This window comes from Typopeltis vanoorti, chromosome 4 (assembly GCF_054136105.1).
Source record: "Typopeltis vanoorti isolate ZY-2024b chromosome 4, IOZ_Tvanoo_1.0, whole genome shotgun sequence".
In the NCBI taxonomy this organism is placed as follows: Eukaryota; Metazoa; Arthropoda; class Arachnida; order Uropygi; family Thelyphonidae; genus Typopeltis; species Typopeltis vanoorti.
The window spans coordinates 155,051,928-155,073,688 of NC_143552.1; the positions used below are offsets into that span (position 1 = coordinate 155,051,928).

The 21,761-nt window shown below is 37.7% G+C and overlaps 1 protein-coding gene across 2 annotated transcripts in view; it reads right to left on the reverse strand.

The window, feature by feature from the left end:
• The window catches only part of Plod (procollagen lysyl hydroxylase), a 339,227-nt gene that overhangs the window by 170,622 nt on the left and 146,844 nt on the right, over window positions 1-21,761 (reverse strand). For both annotated transcript variants that reach the window (XM_090392044.1, XM_090392043.1), the window contains one exon: window positions 14,292-14,413. In XM_090392044.1, the coding sequence (XP_090248170.1) occupies window positions 14,292-14,413 (122 nt within the window). The remainder of the gene's footprint in view (window positions 1-14,291; window positions 14,414-21,761) is intronic.

Sequence of the window (21,761 nt, forward strand, 5' to 3'; positions counted from 1 at the left end):
ATAAGGTTTGATGTGGTGGGATATCTACGAAACATATTCCATGCTCTGTGTTGATCTTATGAATGATAGAGTGGAAACCAAGATGATGTTTTTGGGATGGAGGCTGTTGCTGTCTGGACAATGCACTCTGTAATATATTTTACTGCTTCATTGATAGGCGTTTGACTGATGGCATCAGCATTAAATTTTGCAAGATGAGAGAAAGTGTTCCAGTCAGCCTGGTCCATTTTCCATATATGTATCCATGTGAGTGAACATGGTTCCTGTGAAGACATTGTGCAGAGAACAGGAAAGTGATCACTTCCATATATGTTCTCTTCAACGTCTCACGTGAGCAGTGGAAGAATGGAGGGGGAGCAGATTGTAAGATCAATTGCAGAATATCTACGGGTAGGCATATGGAAGAAAGTATCGAGTTTATTATTTAAAAGGGAGAGGTTATTATTATCAAGAATTCTTTCAATGATTCTACCACGTCTATTAGTGTTGACACTACCCCATAGAGTATTGTGACCATTAAAGTCACCCATCAAAAGTATGGGTTCAGGCAGTTGCGAGATAACATTATCAAGATCAATTTCATTTAACTCAGCACTTGGTTGTAAATAAATTGAACATACCGTAATAAGAAATCCTACGGAGAAGTGAATTGCTACTGCTTCCAGAGAAGTATTAAGTTGGACCTGGCGGAAAGAAATATGACTGCCCACTAGGATAGCTACTCCTCCATGAGCAGGACCACCTCCAGTTCTATCCTTGTGTACAACAGTGAAATTCCTAAAGGTAGGGTCTTCACTGGGTCTTAAGTATGTTTTCTGTAGACAGAAAGAGAAAGGTTTGTGTTTCCGCAACAAACTCTTGATATCATCGATATTCTGGCAGAATCTACGACAGTTCCATTGTACAAATTTTCCTATTGTTTTGGTTTTATATACTTGTCTGGTTTTTGGGAGGTTGAGGGCTTATCTTTGTCATATTTATATTTATCAATTGTTTTGGGGAAGTATGGACGGCTACCATCTCTTCATCTGGTAGAGTATTCAATAAGTCTGATATGTTAGGGTAAGTTGGTAAGTTTAGTTTAATTTCACTGGATACTGAAGTATCCATTTTTTCTGTGGGAGTATCTGGTGGTTTATCTTTAAGTGATATCTTTGCCATAATTTTTTTGGCTAGTGGGTTTTCATCAAGTGGGATCATTTTTGAAGTTGTCTCTGGAGTAAGGCCATAGGTCATGTGATTGATGTGCTCAATAGAGAAGTTCTTGTGATCATAAAGTGCAGGTATGGTGAAATTATCAGATGGTGGAACAGACATACAAGTTGAGTTGCTACTGTCACTTTCTTAATTGTTACCTTCCCAGCATAAGAGGATCTCAGAGCAGGTGTGATAGTGGCTAGTTTTCTTTTTGCATCCTGGTATGTTATGTTTTGCTCTATTTTCATTCTTTGTATTTCTTTTTCATCTTTTCATTTCTGACATGCACGAAAGTAAGCTGGATGATCTCCCTGACAGTTGACAAATTTAGCTTTTTTTGCACAGAAAGATTTGTTATCATGCTCTTTACTACCACATCGAGCACAGGTTGTAGAACCACGATAGGCAGTTTGGGCATGTCCATATCTCTGACATTTAAAGCATCTCAGTGGGTTAGGGATGTACAATCTAACAGGACAGCTGAGATATCCTGCTTTCACAGATGGTGGAGGCTTAGGTGTATCAAAAGTAAGGATGATGTTCTTGGTTGGAACTAGGTGACCATCCCTACGTAACAGGATGCGCCTCACATCTGTCACTCCTTGATCTTTAAGTTCTGAACATATCTCCTCATCAGGAACATCAAGGAGATCCCATTCTGATATCACACCTCTACAGGAGTTAAGTGTTTTATGAGGTGTCACTGTAATTTCTATTCCACCCATTGTTGCTACTCTCAGTAGTTTCTCAGAATGTTGCTGACACAATGTTTCCACAAGGACATCACCAGAATGCAATGTTTTAACAATTTTGGGAGGTCCTGCCAGTCCTTCTATTTTTCCTTTTTGAATAAAGGAAGGTGACATTTTCCATATATGATGCTAATATAAATGTACCAACATTTTCACCTGTAACATGAATGATTAAAAATGTTAGTATATTTATATTAGCATCATATGTCTTTTGTTTCTTACTTCTGTTTCCATATGCTGTATCTAAAGTATCAGTACTTGGCTGTTGGACTTTGTTAGGGGCCCCTGAAACATTTAAGGATGAAGGATTCATGCTCAAGAAGTTTTTGGTTTGGTGCCAGAGCTCCCCACCCACCATGAAGCCATACATGGACACCCACTGCCTGGCAAGCAATGACTGCACTCAGGAGTGGAACACCATGGTTACCCCAGATGCTATACTGGCACTACAGCAAGCTTAGGATCCCGATCCCAGATCATGGGGAGAGACTTACTGCAACCTTGCAGGCAAGCCAACTAGCCGATTGATCCTGGCTGGGCCATCCAGGACCGCCCGTCTTGCCGAAGCAGAGGCCAAAGTAGTGCAAGACTACCAGGATCCCCCTTTCCGGATGTCCACGGGTCACACCACATGGCAAACATGACGACAGGGCGTTGGATCCCGGTAATGGTGGTCTGGAAAAAGGATAGTGAAAAAGACTGAGGAGAAGTAGAGCGAAAAATATGGGAAGAAAAGCAAAGAAAAAGAGTTAGAATGAAAAGGGCCAGTACCATCACTGGGAGGTCCCCTCCACCATGAACAGGTGCCCCACATGGAGGGGAGTGGGAGAGAGAAAATTATTACAATTCAGGTTAGGATGATGTCAAAGGGCTTCACAACTTTCTCTGAAAATGCATTCATATTTAAAACAGCTTCTATGGAGAAGACAAGCTTCATCCCACAGGATACTATGTTTAGTGTCAATACTATGCTGTGTCAGACCAGACTTCAGGTTTCACATATTCAATTTAGTATTGATGTTCCCATCCACCCACCTCACAGAACAGTCTGTCTACTCAAAGTATGTCAAATTATATTCACAAGGGATCTGGCAAACAGCAACTAAAAAAAGAGGTGACAGTTTGTCTTTGTAGATTATAACAGATGAGAAATTTTGTTGATAGGAAAATGTAGGATTATTATTATTATGTAACATCTCCAGGAGTCCAAAGACTCATCGAGGGAGGGCACCTACTTTACAGTTCTCCGTCTCTACCACTCCAACAACCGAAACTACCTTCATCATCTATATCAACGGCATCTACCACCGACCACCACCACCACCAGTATTTTCACAAACAATCACAAACATCCATGCCCATGGCGGGATTCGAACATGCAGCCTTTTGGCTGGAGAGCGGATACGCTAACCACTCGGCCAACCAGGCCGAATTCAGGTGATACTTCTACAAAATTCTACCAATAGGTTCAGAGATAACAGAAATATAAGGGAATGGAACCCTGTGGTCTGTCAAATAATCCTAAGGTGCTGAAACATAAGAGTCAATTATCTGTTAGATTTGATGGGGGTTGTGACCATTTAATTCCATTCAAGTTTTGATATTGAGAAGTTCTTGTTGTAAGCTTGAGGGAGAGAGCACACATTATATGTTGTATTAATTAGTGACTTGATAACACATTTTTTTAGAGGCGTGATGAGCAGACATCTGATGTATCTGCAATAAAGATGGGTTTCTGATAAACACTGATTGACAAAGTATGGAGGCTGAGCAAGTAAGAAAGGATGTCCAAGAATGGTAAAATACCAGTATTTTTTTTCAATGGTGAATTGAATGCGTGATGAAGGCTATTGATCTGATGTAGGAGAGTGGTAAGCTCATATTTCAGAATGAGGCCAAATAGCAAAAATGTTTTTCACATAACAAAATCAAAGAGAAGGTTCGGAATGAATGGTATATTCTTGATATCTTGTATCTAGAAGATATCAAGATATCTTCTAGCTATACCTTTCTTTCTTTTAAGGTCACACAGTGGTCAGCATTCATAGTGAAGAATTCAGAGACACAAAATGTGTTAGAATAATTACTTTACTTATCATTAAGAAAGTAACATTCGACGTTTTGATCTCTGTATTGTTTTTCATCATCAGGAAAAAACATATGTATACAGGATACAAGCTACATGACAATACACTACACAAAAGTAACATGAATCTAATGTTTGTTAATCAGTTACTTTAGCCTGACTTCTGGTGGAAAAATAAATAAAACAACAACAACAAAACAGTTCACAAAATCCTCCAAAAAAATGCCATTAAAAACAAAAACAATTACAAGAATGCCATAGCCATACCATACATGGGGCATTTCGAAAAAAATAGACAGAACACTACCTTCAAACACCCTGCAAAATTAAGAAATTTACTCAGCTCTTCCAAAGATCCTCTTCCATACCTTGCCCACCCAGAGATTTACAAAATTCAATATACCTATAACCTATCTTACATAGGAGAAACAGGATGCACCATCCCAATAGAAAAGATGAACACAAATGTCACATTAAATACCTCCACTATGGTAAAACAGAATGTCAGACTATGCACTCCAAACATGTCACAGAGACTGGAAAGGCACCAAGTCACTAAACCGCACCAAAACCTATCTTGAAAGAAAATTCTTAATGAAATTAAGAATTTTCCTTCAAGTGAAATGCTTAAACATCATCCAAATCTGAACAAGAATGCTGGATTAATTATCCTAAGAATTTGGAGGACCCATCTTCAACCTGTATAGCATCCATAACAACCCCAAACATAAGAACATCTTAATACTCGAGGACTTCAGAAATTGTTTAATGTAGTTCTATTTTTTTTTAATTTAATTATTTTTTCTCACCAGAGAGCAGGCTAGGGTAAATGATTAACAAATATTTAGATTCATCTTACTTATGGGCAGTGTACTGTCATGTAGTTTGTATCCTGTACATATCTATGTTTTCCTGATGATGACCTCAATAGTGAAATCTATTACAAAAAAGATATATTATCAAGTCCAGCAGCCTTATTAACATCTAGTTTGCTCAACTCCCCATATATAATAATATATAATATATAATAAGTAAGTAAGTAGATTACTAAAACATGACCTCCCTTTAGCAAATCCATGCTGTTCATCAAACATAATGCCATTGTCAACTCACTTCTAGATTCTAGTTCCAGATCCTCACCAGCTTCTCCAATAACTTAACACTCAACACATAGATAGGCTTATAATTTGATGCCTGATTTCTATCACCTCCCTTATGAATCTTGCCCCCTCCTTCCACTCCTTTGGAACTTGACCCAGTGCAAGACTTATATTAAAAAAATATCTCAAGGCAGATGTCAACTACCTGGCACATTAGTCCAAGAGCCTTATTAACATCTAGTTTGCGCAACTCCCCATACACCTCTTGCTCACTTACAGTCAGTCTCTCCTCCCCATCATCAACTGCTCACCATCTCTCCATGAAGTCATACACAAGAATCAATGAACTGCTCATTAAGTATCTCTACTATATCTTCTGCAGCAGTTGTCCTTATACCATTTTCTCCAATCAATGTCATCTTTTCATAATAATTTTTTTTTTTTTTTGCTGGCCAAGTCACCTGCCTTGTCTGGTCTTTGTAATCCTTATGGAATTGGTTATTACCACTTCTCTTCTGCTGTCTCCATAATGCTCTTTTTCTCTGTATCACATGCTTAATCTCTTTATTTATCCATTTCACACCCACCTTATTTAACCTTCTTATCCTTGGAATACATTTAGACATTGTTTCTACCAGATAGTTCTTGAAAATCCACATAGCTGCATTGATCTCTTTTCCAGCTAACTCCTCATTCCATGATACACCGCAAGCTGTCTCCTGAGCTCTTCATAATCACTCCCCCTTGTAGTTCCACATATACCCTTTTCTCACAGAGGTCCTCACACTGCTGGCAATCACCCAGGTAATCACTTCATGGTCACTCTCACCAATTGGTGGGTGATTAGACACCTCATTTATAATTACATCCTCTGATGAGATGATCAAATCCATGACCCTCAATCCTTATGTGCCTTGTTACATACTGTCTGAGGTAGTTGTCCCACAAAAACTCAAGAAAAACTTATTTTCTTTACTTCTAGTTGCTATCTCATCATCCCAGTCTATATTGGCATAATTAGAATTGCACATAATGATCACCCTTTTCTTATTTGCTTGACTAATTTGATTATACATTTCATAGTCACTACATCTACATTATTAGGTCTATAACAACATCCAACCAAGTATTTCATTCTATTTACCTCTATCTCACACTATACTGGCTCAAAACCATTGGCACTATTTTCCTCTTGCATCTCTACTTTGTATGGATATAACTCTTTCTCTATCATCAATAGCACTCCCCCTCCCTTTTTACCTTTTCTATTCTCACAAAACACATCATACCCGTCCATTCTATTCCTGTCGGGATGTTGTCCTCATCCAACCACGTTTCACTTATTCCAACAATTTTTCGGTGAACAGACTCAATTAATGCAACCATTTCACCTGCTTTGTTTCTTACACTTCTAGCATTTGTATACAAACACAGCAGCTCATTCCTGGATCTACAGCTAGTTCCACTGATACCACTCATTTGATGTTTGATGATGATCTATTTAAGTCTATTACATCATCTGCAGTAAGAGTTGTGATTAACATCTCATAAAGAAGAGGTAAAAGTTATTTTGATATCAGACTTAATACCTTATAATCCTTCATAATTTGATCCATATAGATGACGAAAATCATGTACACCCTGATCTCATGTCCGGACAATTCATTGCAAGAAAATTGAAATCATGTTTGTTAGAGAGCAAAAGGAAAGGGTGAAAGAAATGATTGTTGTGGCAGGTATGAATGATTTGAAAGGAGATAAAATGGAAATGATAGAAGACCTGAATGAATTGTTTGAGGTAGCAAAAGAAAAGAGTGAGAGAGTTAGAATGATTAGTCTTTTGCCACGGTATAACAGTGAAATGTTTAAAAGGAGGGCCATAATTGCGAATGACTTTATGCGTGGGTTATGTATAACGAGTGGTGTGGAATTTGTGGATGTGTGGAGTGAGTTCGATGGGCGAAAGGATCTATATAAGATGGATGGCTTGCATTTAAATGGTTACGGTGTAAGGAGACTTGAGAAAGTGTTGCTGAATGTAGTGGATGTGCCAATTCAGGTAAACTAGACTTATTAAGGGGGGGGGGGTAGATATACAGTCCTTAGGGAGGCAGCTGAATGCATGAATGAATATAATATGCCCAAGCGAATAAGGACAACAAATCAGAGTGGGATAGTTAATATAAGGCATCAAGGTAGGGTTGGGGCTAATGAGGGTCTTAAATTCATGTACACTAATGCTAGGAGTATTAGGAACAAGAAGGAAGAGTTTTTGGCCATGGTTGGCACTTCCAGAATACAGGTTATTGGTATTAGTGAATCATGGCTGACTGTAGATGATATAGCTACTGGGATTGAATGCGATGGGTATAGTGTGTTCAGGAATGATCGGGAGAATAAAATGGGGGGGAGGAGTATTGTTGATGATAGCTGATGAGCTACAGCCAAGGAGAATAGAAGTTGTTGCAGGATAGAGAAAAGAGCACATTGGAGGCCATTTGGTATGAGATTGTGGCTAGCAGAACTAAATATACAATTAGGTGCTGCTATAGACCAGGTGATGGAAAAGATGGTGGTGACAGTATGCACAAGCAAATAGAAGAAATGAGTGGAAGGATGGTAATTATTATGGGAGATTTCAACTATGGTCGCATTGATTGGAGTGAGGAGAGGACACACGGGAGGAAGGAATCGGATTTTATGCGGTTATTAAGGGATAACTATCTGCGACAGCATGTAATGGAAAATACTAGGGGTCAGAGAGTGCTTGACCTAGTAATTACATCTGAGGATTTGGCTGTAACAAATATGACCACATTGCCACCAATTGGTGAGAGTGATCATAGGGTCTTGACTTGGGAGGCAGCTAAAGGTGTGGAATTTTCAATTAAGACAGAGTACATGTGGAATTATCGGGCTGGAAAGTATGACAAGCTTAGGAGTTTGATTGGTTCAGTGCCATGGCATGTACAACTGCAAGGACTAGAAGTTGATAGTGCATGGGAGGCAGTTAAGAAGTGTTTGCATGAAGCAATGGCTGACTGTATACCTAGAGTCCGAATAATAAATCAAGTAGGGGTTAAATGGATGAATAACACCATTAAGCTCGAGCTGCAAAAAAAGACGCAACTATGGAGGGAATTTAAGGAGAAAGGTGATCGGCAGGCACATGAACGGTATAAAGCGCAGGCAAGAAGAGTAACGAGTGTGGTAAGAAAAGCAAAAAAGGATTACGAAAGAACATTGGCCATGCAGGCTAAAGAGAATCCTAAACAGTTTTTTAGATATGTAGCAAGTAAAAGGAAAAATGTACATGGCAGAATGATTTTAAAGAATGCCAATGGTAGGGAGGTAACTGAATCAGTTGATATAGTTGAGTTACTGAGTGAGAACTTTGCAAGTATATATCATCCAGGTGATGACATTGCAGAAAAAACCAGTAGATTATACAGGAATTGTGGTGAATGAAGTGGAGGTGAGTAGTCTATTGCATAACCTCAATGTCAATACATTCGTGGGATTGGACGGTATACCAGCTCGTGTCGTACGAGAAGCAGCTAAAGAATTGTCAGTACCCTTGACCATTTTGTTTAATTTGAGTCTCGGGTCTGGGTTAGTCCCGAGGGGGTGGAAAGAGGGGAAAATAGTTCCACTGCATAAAGGTGGTTACAAGACTGCTGTTGTAAATTACCAACCGATTAGCATATCAGGAATCATTGTCAAGGTCTTAGAGAAATTAGTCAAGAAAAGAATACAGGATTGGATAGATGAAAATGGGATATTGTATGGAGGACAACATGGTTTTGTGAAGTGTAGATCATGCCTCAGTAACTTGCTCACGTTCTATAACACAGTGACGGCTGAACTGGATAGGGGTAACGGGTTTACAGTGATACTACTGGACCTTGCCAAGGCCTTTGACAGGATACCACATGGAACCCTAATCAGTAAACTGGAGCAGATGGGGATAGATATAGGGTTGGTGAGATGGATAGGAGGGTGGTTGAAGGAGAGATACCAGAGAGTGGTTTATGCAGGAGTGGAGTCTAAAAGACGGCTTGTGACTAGTGGTGTGCCGCAAGGCTCTGTTCTTGGACCACTGCTTTTCAATTTGTTCATCAATGATATAGGAAAGGATTTGAGAGGAAGTGTTCACTTGTTTGCTGATGATGCAAAGTTTGGTAGAGCAATTGTGAGTGCACAGGATGTCAAAATGTTAGGATGATTTGGATAGTTTGGAGGACTGGGGTAGGAAAAATGGATGTCAATTTAATGTGGCAAAGTGTAAGGTTATACACTTTGGGATGAAAAGAATAGCAGCAGTATATCGCATTGGGATCCGTACTCCAGGAGATTGATGAGGCCAGGGATTTGGGAGTGTTGGTGGATAGGGAATTGAAGTTTAGGGGGCACATTGCAAAGGTGACTAAATCAGCTCATCAAATCGCTTGGCTTCTGAAAAATACTTTAACATGCAGAGACAAACAAGTTGTTGTTCCTCTGTATCGAGCCTTGATAAGACCCCATCTGGACTACTGTGCCCAGTTATGGGCACCAGGGTTTCTTCATGATGGGGAAGAAGTGGAGAGGATCCAGAGACGAGTGACCAAGATGATAGAAGGTCTGTGGAATGAACCTCATGAGAATAGGTTGAAGATTTGTGGGTTGCAGAGATTGGACGATATGCGAAGGAGGGGTGATATGATTGAGACATTCAAATTACTGAATGGTTTCTACAAGATTGATCCAGAAGAGACTGGTGGTGGGAGGACTAGGGACCATGCATGGAAACTGGGCAAGAGCGTGGTTGACAAGGGTGTTAGAACTAGGTTTTTTACTTGGAGAGTGGTGAATGAGTGGAATAAGCTTCCAGAGTCTGTTGTGGGTGCTACGACCGTGAATGAGTTCAAGGCAAGGTATGATAAATACTGTGTCAATGTCGAATAGTTGTTCTTGACATGATGTTAGGGCCTCCTTCGATGAGTCTGTCGACTCCTTGGAGTTGCCCGGAACAATAATAATGTTTCATGTCATTCTCATATATGAAAAAAAAAAAAAAAAAAAGAAATATTTTATGTATGATTTATTATTTCGATCATACCATAGCACTGTGAAATTTTTTATTCTGTGTAAAGTTATTAATATTCTTTTTTAATACAGGTTGTGTAGATGGAATATTAATTGTTACAAAAGTGGGATAGGATTTACTAAAATAAAGAGCCAAAAGGCTTCAGTTCGGTGGTGCAAAATTTATAAAAATTAAGTGGATATTAAATCCAACATTATTTCAAAGCCGAATACAGAAACTATAAAAGTTTCGTATGAAATTTGACCAGAGAGCTTAAGGGAATACATTCGCTGGCATTTGTGAGTTGCCCTAGCCAGACATAATAGGTGACGATGACTGCTATCAAGCATCCATATATTCGTCTCCTATCGGTCTATTTTGATAAGGTTTCACTGGCCTGACAGCTGTTTCGAACTTATTGGTTCATCCTCAAGTTCCTTAGTATGGCAAGAGAGTTTTTGCTCTCTTCAAGGTTTCTGCCTGGTCTCTGAGGATGAACCAATAAGTTCAAAACAGCTGTCAGGCCAGTGAAACCTCAAAATGGACTGACAGGAGACGAATATATGGACGCTTGATAGTGGTCGTCATCACCTATTAGGTCCGGCTAGGGCAACTTGGAAACGCCAGCAAATTTATTCCAATAAGCTCTCTGGTCAATTTCATATGAAACTTTTATCATTTCTTATTCGGCTGTGAAATAATGTGAAATAGATGGCTAGGGAGAAAGAGCGTCATATTTAAGAATATTTAGGGATAGTTATATCCAACTAATATTTATAGTTAACTATTTATATGTTCCTATTAACTATTCTATTAATAGTGAGAATAGTTATTAGAGAAAACCAAATATTTAAGAATAGTTAGGGAGAAAGGGCAACATATCTAAGAATATTGATTCTTCTAACCGTTCACTATTTTTCTGTTCTGAACATTTAGACATCCGTCCAGGTGTGATATATTTTTTATCTGAACTAATTCAGAAGGTGACGTGCTTCAGTTATTGAGTACACGTGCATTTTGAAAATCACTGCACTTTTCCTGCATAGTAAAGAAATCTTGCATGCGGCTATCAATTGCAGAGCTAATTTAAGATCATAGGTGCAATTTTGAGTAAAGATATTAAAGAAAATGATAATAAAATTATGTAAATGCTATCATAATGATGTAAATCAGTATAAGTAAATCTGCTGCTTCAATACTAGTCTTTACCTTTTCCTCCAATACTAGTATTTTAAGACACTAAGAAATTTTATATTTAGCCTTTTTTCTTGAAAAAAAAATATACAGATGGATGCTCCCAAAGCGAAATATGTAATTAATTACTTCTCTTGTGAACCATTCAAAAGTAAACTGTAATCAAAAATATCATGTCATTGACAACTTATCAAACGGCTAACAACCTCAGCTATGCAGATGATATAGTATTAATAGACTCATCTTTAGCCAAGGCACAACAACACTTTGACAAACTATGTCAAGCTGCAAAAATATTTGGATTGACGGTTAAATGAAATAAAACTAAAATACTCACAAATATAGTACAAGGTTTCATCATTACAGAACACAACCAACCTTTAGAAAAAAAGTAGAAGACTTCCAATACTTAAACCAAAAACCCTTGATTGAAACCCAATGCAGATGTCAGCTTGATTGGCTTGGATATCAACTGAGACATCCTCCTTCTCCATAATTTGACATCTTATTTTTATATGCCCCCCTCGAATGGACAAAGACAGAGAGGAAGACCAGTAGTATATTAGTCTGGTAGTATATTAACCACCTTATCAGCACAGATACTCTCTCTCTCTTTCTCTCCATGAGAAATAACTCAATGGCTCAAAACAGAGATGCCTGGAAAACTAGATATAATAATTCACTTTTTTATAATAATTCACATAAATTGGTATAATTCACAAGGAATTATACCAATTCATGTAGTTCGTTTCCCTATTTACAAATTGTAAATAAACCATGATGATGAACAACCAACTAGATAGCGTACCCTCTCCCACCAATTAGCTGTGGATTCGAAACTCACAATAGGCATGGATGTTTGTAATTGTTATTAGGTGAGAAATGAATTTCTTCGTCTGAAAATAGTAGCATTGGAGGAAAAGATAAAGACTAGTATTGCGGCCACAGATGGCAATTTAGCTAATGCTGATTTACATCATTATAATAGCATTTATGTAATTTTATTAATTTTCATTTAATATAATTACTCAAAAGTGCATCTATGATCTTAAACTAGCTCTGTTAACAATAACAGCATACAACATATCTTTCCTAGGTAGGAAAAGTGGAGTTATTTTCAAAATACACATGCATTCAGTAACTGAAACACCTCATCTTCTGAATTAGTTCAGATAAAATGTGAATATACTATATATCACATTTGGATGGGTCTAAGTGTGCAGAAAAACAGTGAATGGTTCACGTAATAAATATTCTTAAAAAGGGTGCCCTTTCTCCCTAAACAACCCTATTCCAGTTTTGTAAATATTAATATTTCATCAACAGAACTGTGGTATCAAAGTAAGAAAGAATATTTATACCTTTTTAAGACGAAACAGAAATTAGGAAACTCACCGACCAATAAAATATTACTTTCACTGCATGAGAATAAAAATATGAATATCTATTTAAAATGTAAATAAATAATAAATAGATCTTTCCCTCTTTTACCTTTATGGTGTCGAGGGTATTCCCGTTAAGTGTTTCTATGACCTTGCTGTCACTGCTTGTTTTACAGTACTCTTTTCCATTTCTGAGCTTTTTCAATAGCCTCTAGAATATTTACCAGCTTTCTGATATTTTCTACGTTCTTACCAAAGTCTTCCCATGACTTTTGTTTAGCTAGTTTTACACAGTGCTTTGCTTTCCTACATTTTCTCTGTATTCCATCAGGGCATAAGCTGACTTATTTGCTAGGAACTTTTCATACACCTTCTTCTTTTCTTTGACTGCTTCTAATTTCCTGAGTTAGTCATGGAAATTCTGATTTTTCTATTCTTGTAGTCAACCTCACCACGTGCCTCTCTAACTGAATCAATCATTGTTTTCTTCAGGGTTTGTCACCGAATCTCTGAGGTTTAGCTCATTTCCAAACTCTCATTTTTTTTTCTCCAATAATGTTTGTGTATTTTAGTCTAGAGTTCACCTCTGAAAGTTCCTTAACTTTGATTCACTTTAAAAATTTCTTACCAACTTGCCCTTTTAACATAAATTCAATTTTATCCTGCCCACATCTAAATGATAATCACCTCCAATCACTTTACCAAATGAAGTAATTCATATATAGAGCATGGTGAAACATGGCTTTCATGTTGAATGGAAGAATCTATCTTTAGTCAAGAGATTCTATAGTGAGTGAGGGATGCATGTTTGTGGAAGATGGAAATGTCAAAACAGAATTAAAAGGTCTGTGGAAGGCATGTTAATTCCCTCCCCACTCATGAGTCCTGGGCTATTAAGCTAAGCTTCTAATAAGCTGGTAGTCCTCCTCTTCCAAAATCTCAGATCTGTAGCATCCAACTGTGTATTTTATCCTATTAGTTATCCTCTACTTTGAACCAAACAGCCTCACACCCACTGCCTTTAAGATCCATACTACATGCAGCCATGCCTAACAGATTTCATTTTCAAAATCTAGCTAAGGACTTATCTGAGTGATATTAGCAGAAGTGACAAACACAATCAGTATGCGTACAGAATGTAATACAGCCATATCATTTAGAATGGAGAGAGAGAGAGTGAGATGGAAAGATAAGGAATAAATCTGAGAATCCGACATCTAAATCCATATTCACTGACTTATGAATGTATGGGTTAGAGGCATCAGCATTCTAGAATGCTTGTAGTTAGTAAAAGCAATGCGCTCAGAATGAAAGAATGCCAACTTGTTTTGAGTGCCTGTAAAAATCTGTGACTTACCTATATTAACATCGACAAATGAATGTCTTTCTTCTACCCTTTTATGTTGCTATGAAACAGAAGTGCTATATTTCAAGCATGAGTAAAAAAATCTAGAAAATACATTTAAAATAAATGTATAATAATTATACAGGCATAAAAAAAATAAAACTTACAAGCCCAAGTTTCTAGCATGCCACTCTTTATAGCCATCCTCATGCCGAAGGTAATTAACTGTATTATATTTATGTTTGTGATTATTAACAAAGTCATCCATAATGTGAGAATGATATTCAGCCTATAAAAAACATAAAAGGAATTATAGCAAGATTCTGTTTTTCTCTCTCTCACACACACACAGATTTGATCAAAGAGTTATAGCCAAATATATATAACATAAAAGATAGTAACATTTAATAATTTTATTTTTCAACATAATTTTCTGATAAGTCAATGCTAGCCTTAAAGTGATGCTTATTTATTTATTTTTTTTTTTTTTTATAGGTACGTATGTTTGGAGGGGGTGAAGTAGATATGGGTTTAATTTTTCTGATAAGCTTCCTACTTCACAAGCACGAATAAATGTGCTGAAATGTACAGTATTTAATTCAGCTTACATAAAATAAGTGAGAAACCTGAAGCATAAAAACAACATTCTAACACAATCCACCCATATACGGTACTAACGTACTATAGGTTGACCAGCCAACCTCTCGTATGGGCCCAACATAAAAAAAAAGAAAAAGAAAAAAAAGACATTTGTTTTGATGAGCTCAATACATTATTCAGCTTCAATCCTTTCTTTTAGGCTTGCACGGTGATCCGAATGCATTTTTGGAAATTATGGAGACAACTACCGTGTTTGAATAAAAACTTTAGTTTACTATTACTAAAATTTTACAATTCGACGTTTCGACCTTTATGTTAAGGTCATCTTCTGGAGCGTACAAATATACACAGGAAACAAGCTATACTACAATCATACTGGTTCGTTAAAGACACTGACTAACCGCTACCACAATTGTTGGCCTGACCTCTGGTGGGAAAAAAAAAAAAAAAAAAAAACCTTATATAAAATTGTACATCAGCGCTAAAGTCCTATTATTTGTGTTGTCTACTATATACATATATTAACATTTTATTAACATCATTCCAGCCAGTTGGAGTGGAATGGTTTCTAATAATAGCAGATTGGCTAGAGTCCTGACTTGTGTTGAATCTTTCAAATTAGGTTGGCTGAATGTGTGCCATCCAGATCCTTGGAATTTTCATACCATCTTTATTGTTGATATTTGGGTGGTTTATCAGGATTTCGCAGGATTCTTTAAATTTTCTTTCGTACCATGTTTTTGTACGGTGTAAGGAGCAGGTGCTTTTCCAGTTGATTTGGTGTAAGGTGTTGAGTGCGTGGTCTGAGAGGCCTGCTTCACCATAATGGTTATATTTAATGTGTCTAATGTGTTCTTTTTTGCGTATAGGGATTGTCTGTCCTGTTTCACCAATGTACGGTAAGTTACAGGTGCAGCGGATGCAATAGACTCCAGGATGTGCTAATGGGAGGAGAGGGTCCTTAGAGGAGCTGAATATGGTTTTAAGTTTAGTGGGTGGTTTAAAGGTGGCATTAAGGTTATAATGTTGTAGGATTCTGTTGATTTTTTCTGATAACCCTTTAATGTATGGGATGGCTATGGTTTTACTGTAGTCTAGATTCGTTTTTGTTGTGGTTTTATAGAGTATTTTATTGACAGTATTTTTGTTATAGCCATTGTTTATGAATGTGTCACTAATGATTTTTAGTTCTTGTTTTAGGGCCTGCTGGTTAGAGCAAATAGTTGTGGCTCTGTTTTTAAGGGTGTTTATGACTCCATATTTTTGTGCTGGGTGGTGATATGAATTCGCATGTATGTATTGGCCCGTGTGTGTAGGTTTTCGGTAGACTGTGAAGGATAGATTGCCTGAAGGAAGACGTGTAACTAGTGTGTCTAGGAACGGGAGCGAATTTTGGTTTTCGATTTCGATGGTAAATTGTATGCGTTCGTGTTGTTTGTTTAGGTGGCCGAGGAATGTGTTTAGCGTTTGTCGACTGTGCGGCCAGATTGCGAACACGTCGTCAACGTATCTGAGCCAGATTGTCGGTCGAAGCGTGGCGGAATCAAGAGCCCTTTGCTCAAAGGTTTCCATGTAGAAGTTCGCGATTGGGGGGGATAATGGTGAGCCCATGGCCGTACCTCCCTTTTGTAGGTAGAATTTGTTTTGCCACACGAAGTAACCGGACTTTAGTACGTGGGCAAAGAGGGCCGTAATGTCGGGCGGAAATTTGTTCTGTAGTAGGAGAATTGTGTCACTGATGGGGACATTAGTGAAAAGGGCAGAAACGTCAAAACTGACTAATAAGTCGTCTTTGTCGAGTGTTATGTTTTTGATTATGTTTATAAAGTGTTGTGTGTTTTTTACGTAGGAGGGGGAATGACCTACCAACTCCTTGAGTGTTGCCGCTAATTTCTTGGCTAGGTGGTAATTGGGACTGTCTATTCCTTCCACTATTGGTCGAAGGGGCACATTTTGTTTGTGTATTTTCGGAACCCCATATATTCTGGGGGGGGCGGGCGTAGTGGGGTTTGAGTTTTTTTAACTGTGTCTGGTGGCCAAGAAGTGACGGACTTTAATAGTTTTTCTGTTTTGTCCTTTATCCTCTTTGTTGGGTTATAATTCACCATTTTATATGTGTTGTTATCGGCTACTAGTTGGTTCATTTGCAGTATGTATGTTGACCTGTCAAGGACAACAATGGCACTGCCTTTATCAGCTTTCGTTATTATTATGTTTTGTTTGGCTTTTAACGATTTAATTGCTGCTAATTCTGTTTTAGTCAGGTTATTCTGTATTATTTTCTTGGTATTTAGAACAAAGAAAAACTCGGGAAAAAATTCCACAGGTTGAAACAACGGCAAAATATGGCGGCCAATCAGAGGACTTCCCCCCCCGAGAAACAACAATGAACAACAAACAAGGGAGACAAGGAGCGACCAACCACCGACAAGCAAGAACCATGTGATCAACTTATCAAGCCACTCCCTGAACAACGGCGAACTCACGCTGCTGAATAAAGGACTGAACTACGCAATAGCGCCTAAAAAGGTAAACAAATTAGATTTTATCTACCACATTGAAAGAGGCATCAGATCCCTACCTAACAACATAGCAGACAAAATACGACTAGAAACCAGTAATGTCCTAAATACCAAGAAAATCATACAGAATAACCTGACTAAAACAGAATTAGCAGCAATTAAATCGTTAAAAGCCAAACAAAACATAATAATAACGAAAGCTGATAAAGGCAGTGCCACTGTTGTCCTTGACAGGTCAACATACATACTGCAAATGAACCAACTAGTAGCCGATAACAACACATATAAAATGGTGAATTATAACCCAACAAAGAGGATAAAGGACAAAACAGAAAAACTATTAAAGTCCGTCACTTCTTGGCCACCAGACACAGTTAAAAAACTCAAACCCCACTACGCCCGCCCCCCCAGAATATATGGGGTTCCGAAAATACACAAACAAAATGTGCCCCTTCGACCAATAGTGGAAGGAATAGACAGTCCCAATTACCACCTAGCCAAGAAATTAGCGGCAACACTCAAGGAGTTGGTAGGTCATTCCCCCTCCTACGTAAAAAACACACAACACTTTATAAACATAATCAAAAACATAACACTCGACAAAGACGACTTATTAGTCAGTTTTGACGTTTCTGCCCTTTTCACTAATGTCCCCATCAATGACACAATTCTCCTACTACAGAACAAATTTCCGCCCGACATTACGGCCCTCTTTGCTCACGTACTAAAGTCCGGTTACTTCGTGTGGCAAAACAAATTCTGCCTACAAAAGGAAGGTACGGCCATGGGCTCACCATTATCCCCCCCCAATCGCGAACTTCTACATGGAAACCTTTGAGCAAAGGGCTCTTGATTCCGCCACGCTTCGACCGACAATCTGGCTCAGATACGTTGACGACGTGTTCGCGATCTGGCCGCACGGTCGACAAACGCTAAACACATTCCTCAGCCACCTAAACAAACAACACAAATGCATACAATTTACAATCGAAATCGAAAACCAAAATTCGCTCCCGTTCCTAGACACACTAGTTACACGTCTTCCTTCAGGCAATCTATCCTTCACAGTCTACCGAAAACCTACACACACGGGCCAATACATACATGCGAATTCATATCACCACCCAGCACAAAAATATGGAGTCATAAACACCCTTAAAAACAGAGCCACAACTATTTGCTCTAACCAGCAGGCCCTAAAACAAGAACTAAAAATCATTAGTGACACATTCATAAACAATGGCTATAACAAAAATACTGTCAATAAAATACTCTATAAAACCACAACAAAAACGAATCTAGACTACAGTAAAACCATAGCCATCCCATACATTAAAGGGTTATCAGAAAAAATCAACAGAATCCTACAACATTATAACCTTAATGCCACCTTTAAACCACCCACTAAACTTAAAACCATATTCAGCTCCTCTAAGGACCCTCTCCTCCCATTAGCACATCCTGGAGTCTATTGCATCCGCTGCACCTGTAACTTACCGTACATTGGTGAAACAGGACAGACAATCCCTATACGCAAAAAAGAACACATTAGACACATTAAATATAACCATTATGGTGAAGCAGGCCTCTCAGACCACGCACTCAACACCTTACACCAAATCAACTGGAAAAGCACCTGCTCCTTACACCGTACAAAAACATGGTACGAAAGAAAATTTAAAGAATCCTGCGCAATCCTGATAAACCACCCAAATATCAACAATAAAGATGGTATGAAAATTCCAAGGATCTGGATGGCACACATTCAGCCAACCTAATTTGAAAGATTCAACACAAGTCAGGACTCTAGCCAATCTGCTATTATTAGAAACCATTCCACTCCAACTGGCTGGAATGATGTTAATAAAATGTTAATATATGTATATAGTAGACAACACAAATAATAGGACTTTAGCGCTGATGTACAATTTTATATAAGGTTTTTTTTTTTTTTTTCCCCACCAGAGGTCAGGCCAACAATTGTGGTAGCGGTTAGTCAGTGTCTTTAACGAACCAGTATGATTGTAGTATAGCTTGTTTCCTGTGTATATTTGTACGCTCCAGAAGATGACCTTAACATAAAGGTCGAAACGTCGAATTGTAAAATTTTAGTAATAGTAAACTAAAGTTTTTATTCAAACACGGTAGTTGTCTCCATAATTTCCAAAAATGCATTCAGCTTCAATCATACAGTGCTAATTTATTAATCTTTCACAGTGTTGTCCATTTTATTTAAATTATCATATTTCTTCTAATATCTTCACTTTTAATATTCTGCTAATGATGTTACTTCATTAATTTTATTTTACTGTTGTAATCTCTCATCTTACGAGGTCTAAAGCATTTGATAAACTATTTTTCCAACTTTAGTAAATTTTTAAAGTGGGAAAGGTTCTACAAACAAACATTTATTATTATTGTTATTATACCTTCCATGGAGCCGACAGACTCATCATGCTATAGAATATGAGATATACTAAAGGGAACTCAAAAATAATCAGAATATGAACTTGCCCCACATTTTCTAATTATAGTTGATGCTGCTAGGCATCGTGCGCATGCAGTTTTCTGCGCCAGTCTAGCAAGCGATGTCATCCTGTGTGAACTGGTTCATTGTTCTGACTGCTTTTTTGTTAGTGCTTACAAGCACGTTTGCTGATTTGGTGATGGCTGAAACGTGGGAAGGCTTATATGTTCGTTGTACATGTTGATTAATTTTAATGGTATAGATGAGAATCTTATAGATCGAGATCCCACCAACTCGCAAAAGAATAAGATGTGCAAATTACTGAACAAGGTCACTTCCTGGCCTAAAGAAACATTTAACAAACTCAAGTCCTTCCACGTTAAAACATTTAGCCAAGCTACTATCCACTCTCACAAACAATTCTCCCTCTTTTGTTAAAAATTCTACCCAGCTAAATAGTATTTTAGAAAACCATACCTTAAAAGGTTCAGACATAATGGTGAGTTTGATATCACCTCACTATTCACAAATGTACTGTTAATTGAAACCCTTGATTTACTAAAGTCACAATTTCCCCCTGATATATTTCAACTATTTAAATTCACCGTACATGCAGATTATTTTACATGGAAAGGAAATATATACAAACAATTAGATGGGACCGCATGGGGTTTCTCCCCCCCCCCCTTCAGCCAACTTCTACATTGAACACTTGGAAAAGCTAGCTATCAATACAGCCAACACTCAAACCAAGGCTTTGGCTATGCTATGTTGATGATGTGCTTGCTATTTGGCCACATGACTCAGTCATATTGAATACATTCCTAGCACATTTAAATAGCCAAAACCCAAAAATTCACTCAATCGAACTGGATGTTAATAACTGTCTGCCCGTCCTGGATACACTAATCACAGGTCTTCCAGATTGTTCCTTCTTACTTTTGGTTTATAGAAAACCCACACATACAGGGAGATATTTACACAAACAATCACACCATCGCCCATCTCAAAAATATGGTATCCTAAAAACACTAACCTACAGAGCTAGAGCAAATTGTTCCAATGACATTGCTCTCACTGCTGAACTCACACACTTATGTCACACCTTCTTGGCCAATGGCTATAATCCCCATAAGATAGACAATGCTCTCCTAGAAATCCCCTCCCCCCACTATTGTCTACCACAGAAAACTACAACAAAACTGCCACCATCCTATACATTAAAGGCAAATCTGAAAAGATATCTATAGTGCTTAATAAACATCAACTACGGCACATATGGGCAACCCCCGGCCATCTACTTCTTTTGATCTGGCCCTAATCTATTTCAGCGAAGTTTGTCTGATTCATGGTGGGAGAAAACATGGTGTGTTCTACTAACTCACATTAAGCTGACATCATATGACGTGCGCAAAACACACTATGTTTTCTCCAACCAAAGTCTCTTTCTCACTTTGACTAGTGGCATGTGTGTGAACATTGTAACACATTCACACATGCTGCTAGTCAAAGTGCTCGTCTGATGGATGCTGATATTAATAATGTGCCAGAAAACTTACAGATGGAACTTATTCAGCTTCAGGTGGATTTAGTGCTAAAATCAAAATTTAACAACATTGCTTTGACAGATTTTTATAAATTTTATTTAGTGGAAGAAAAATATACAAATTTACGTGCCAAGAAAAATTATTTGTCTTTTCGGCAGCACATATATGTGTGAACAGTTTTTTTCTAGGATGAAATACAATAAATCAAAAATTCGGACAAAAATAACGGACGAAAACCCTCAAAAATTCCATGTGTTATCCTTAAGTAATATTAACGTCAATATTGATAGTCTCGTAGTTGAAGTACAAGACCAATCTTCACATTAAATTATGTCATTCATTATATTATAAAATTTATGTAGAGCTTTATACCAAAGCATTATATTATAAATAAATGAAATATGAAGTAGCAACTTCTTTTAATTCATTTAATATTAATTTATTTTATTTAATAATTTGGTCCGGCCCTTGACTCAGAGACAGAATGATAATTTGGCCCCC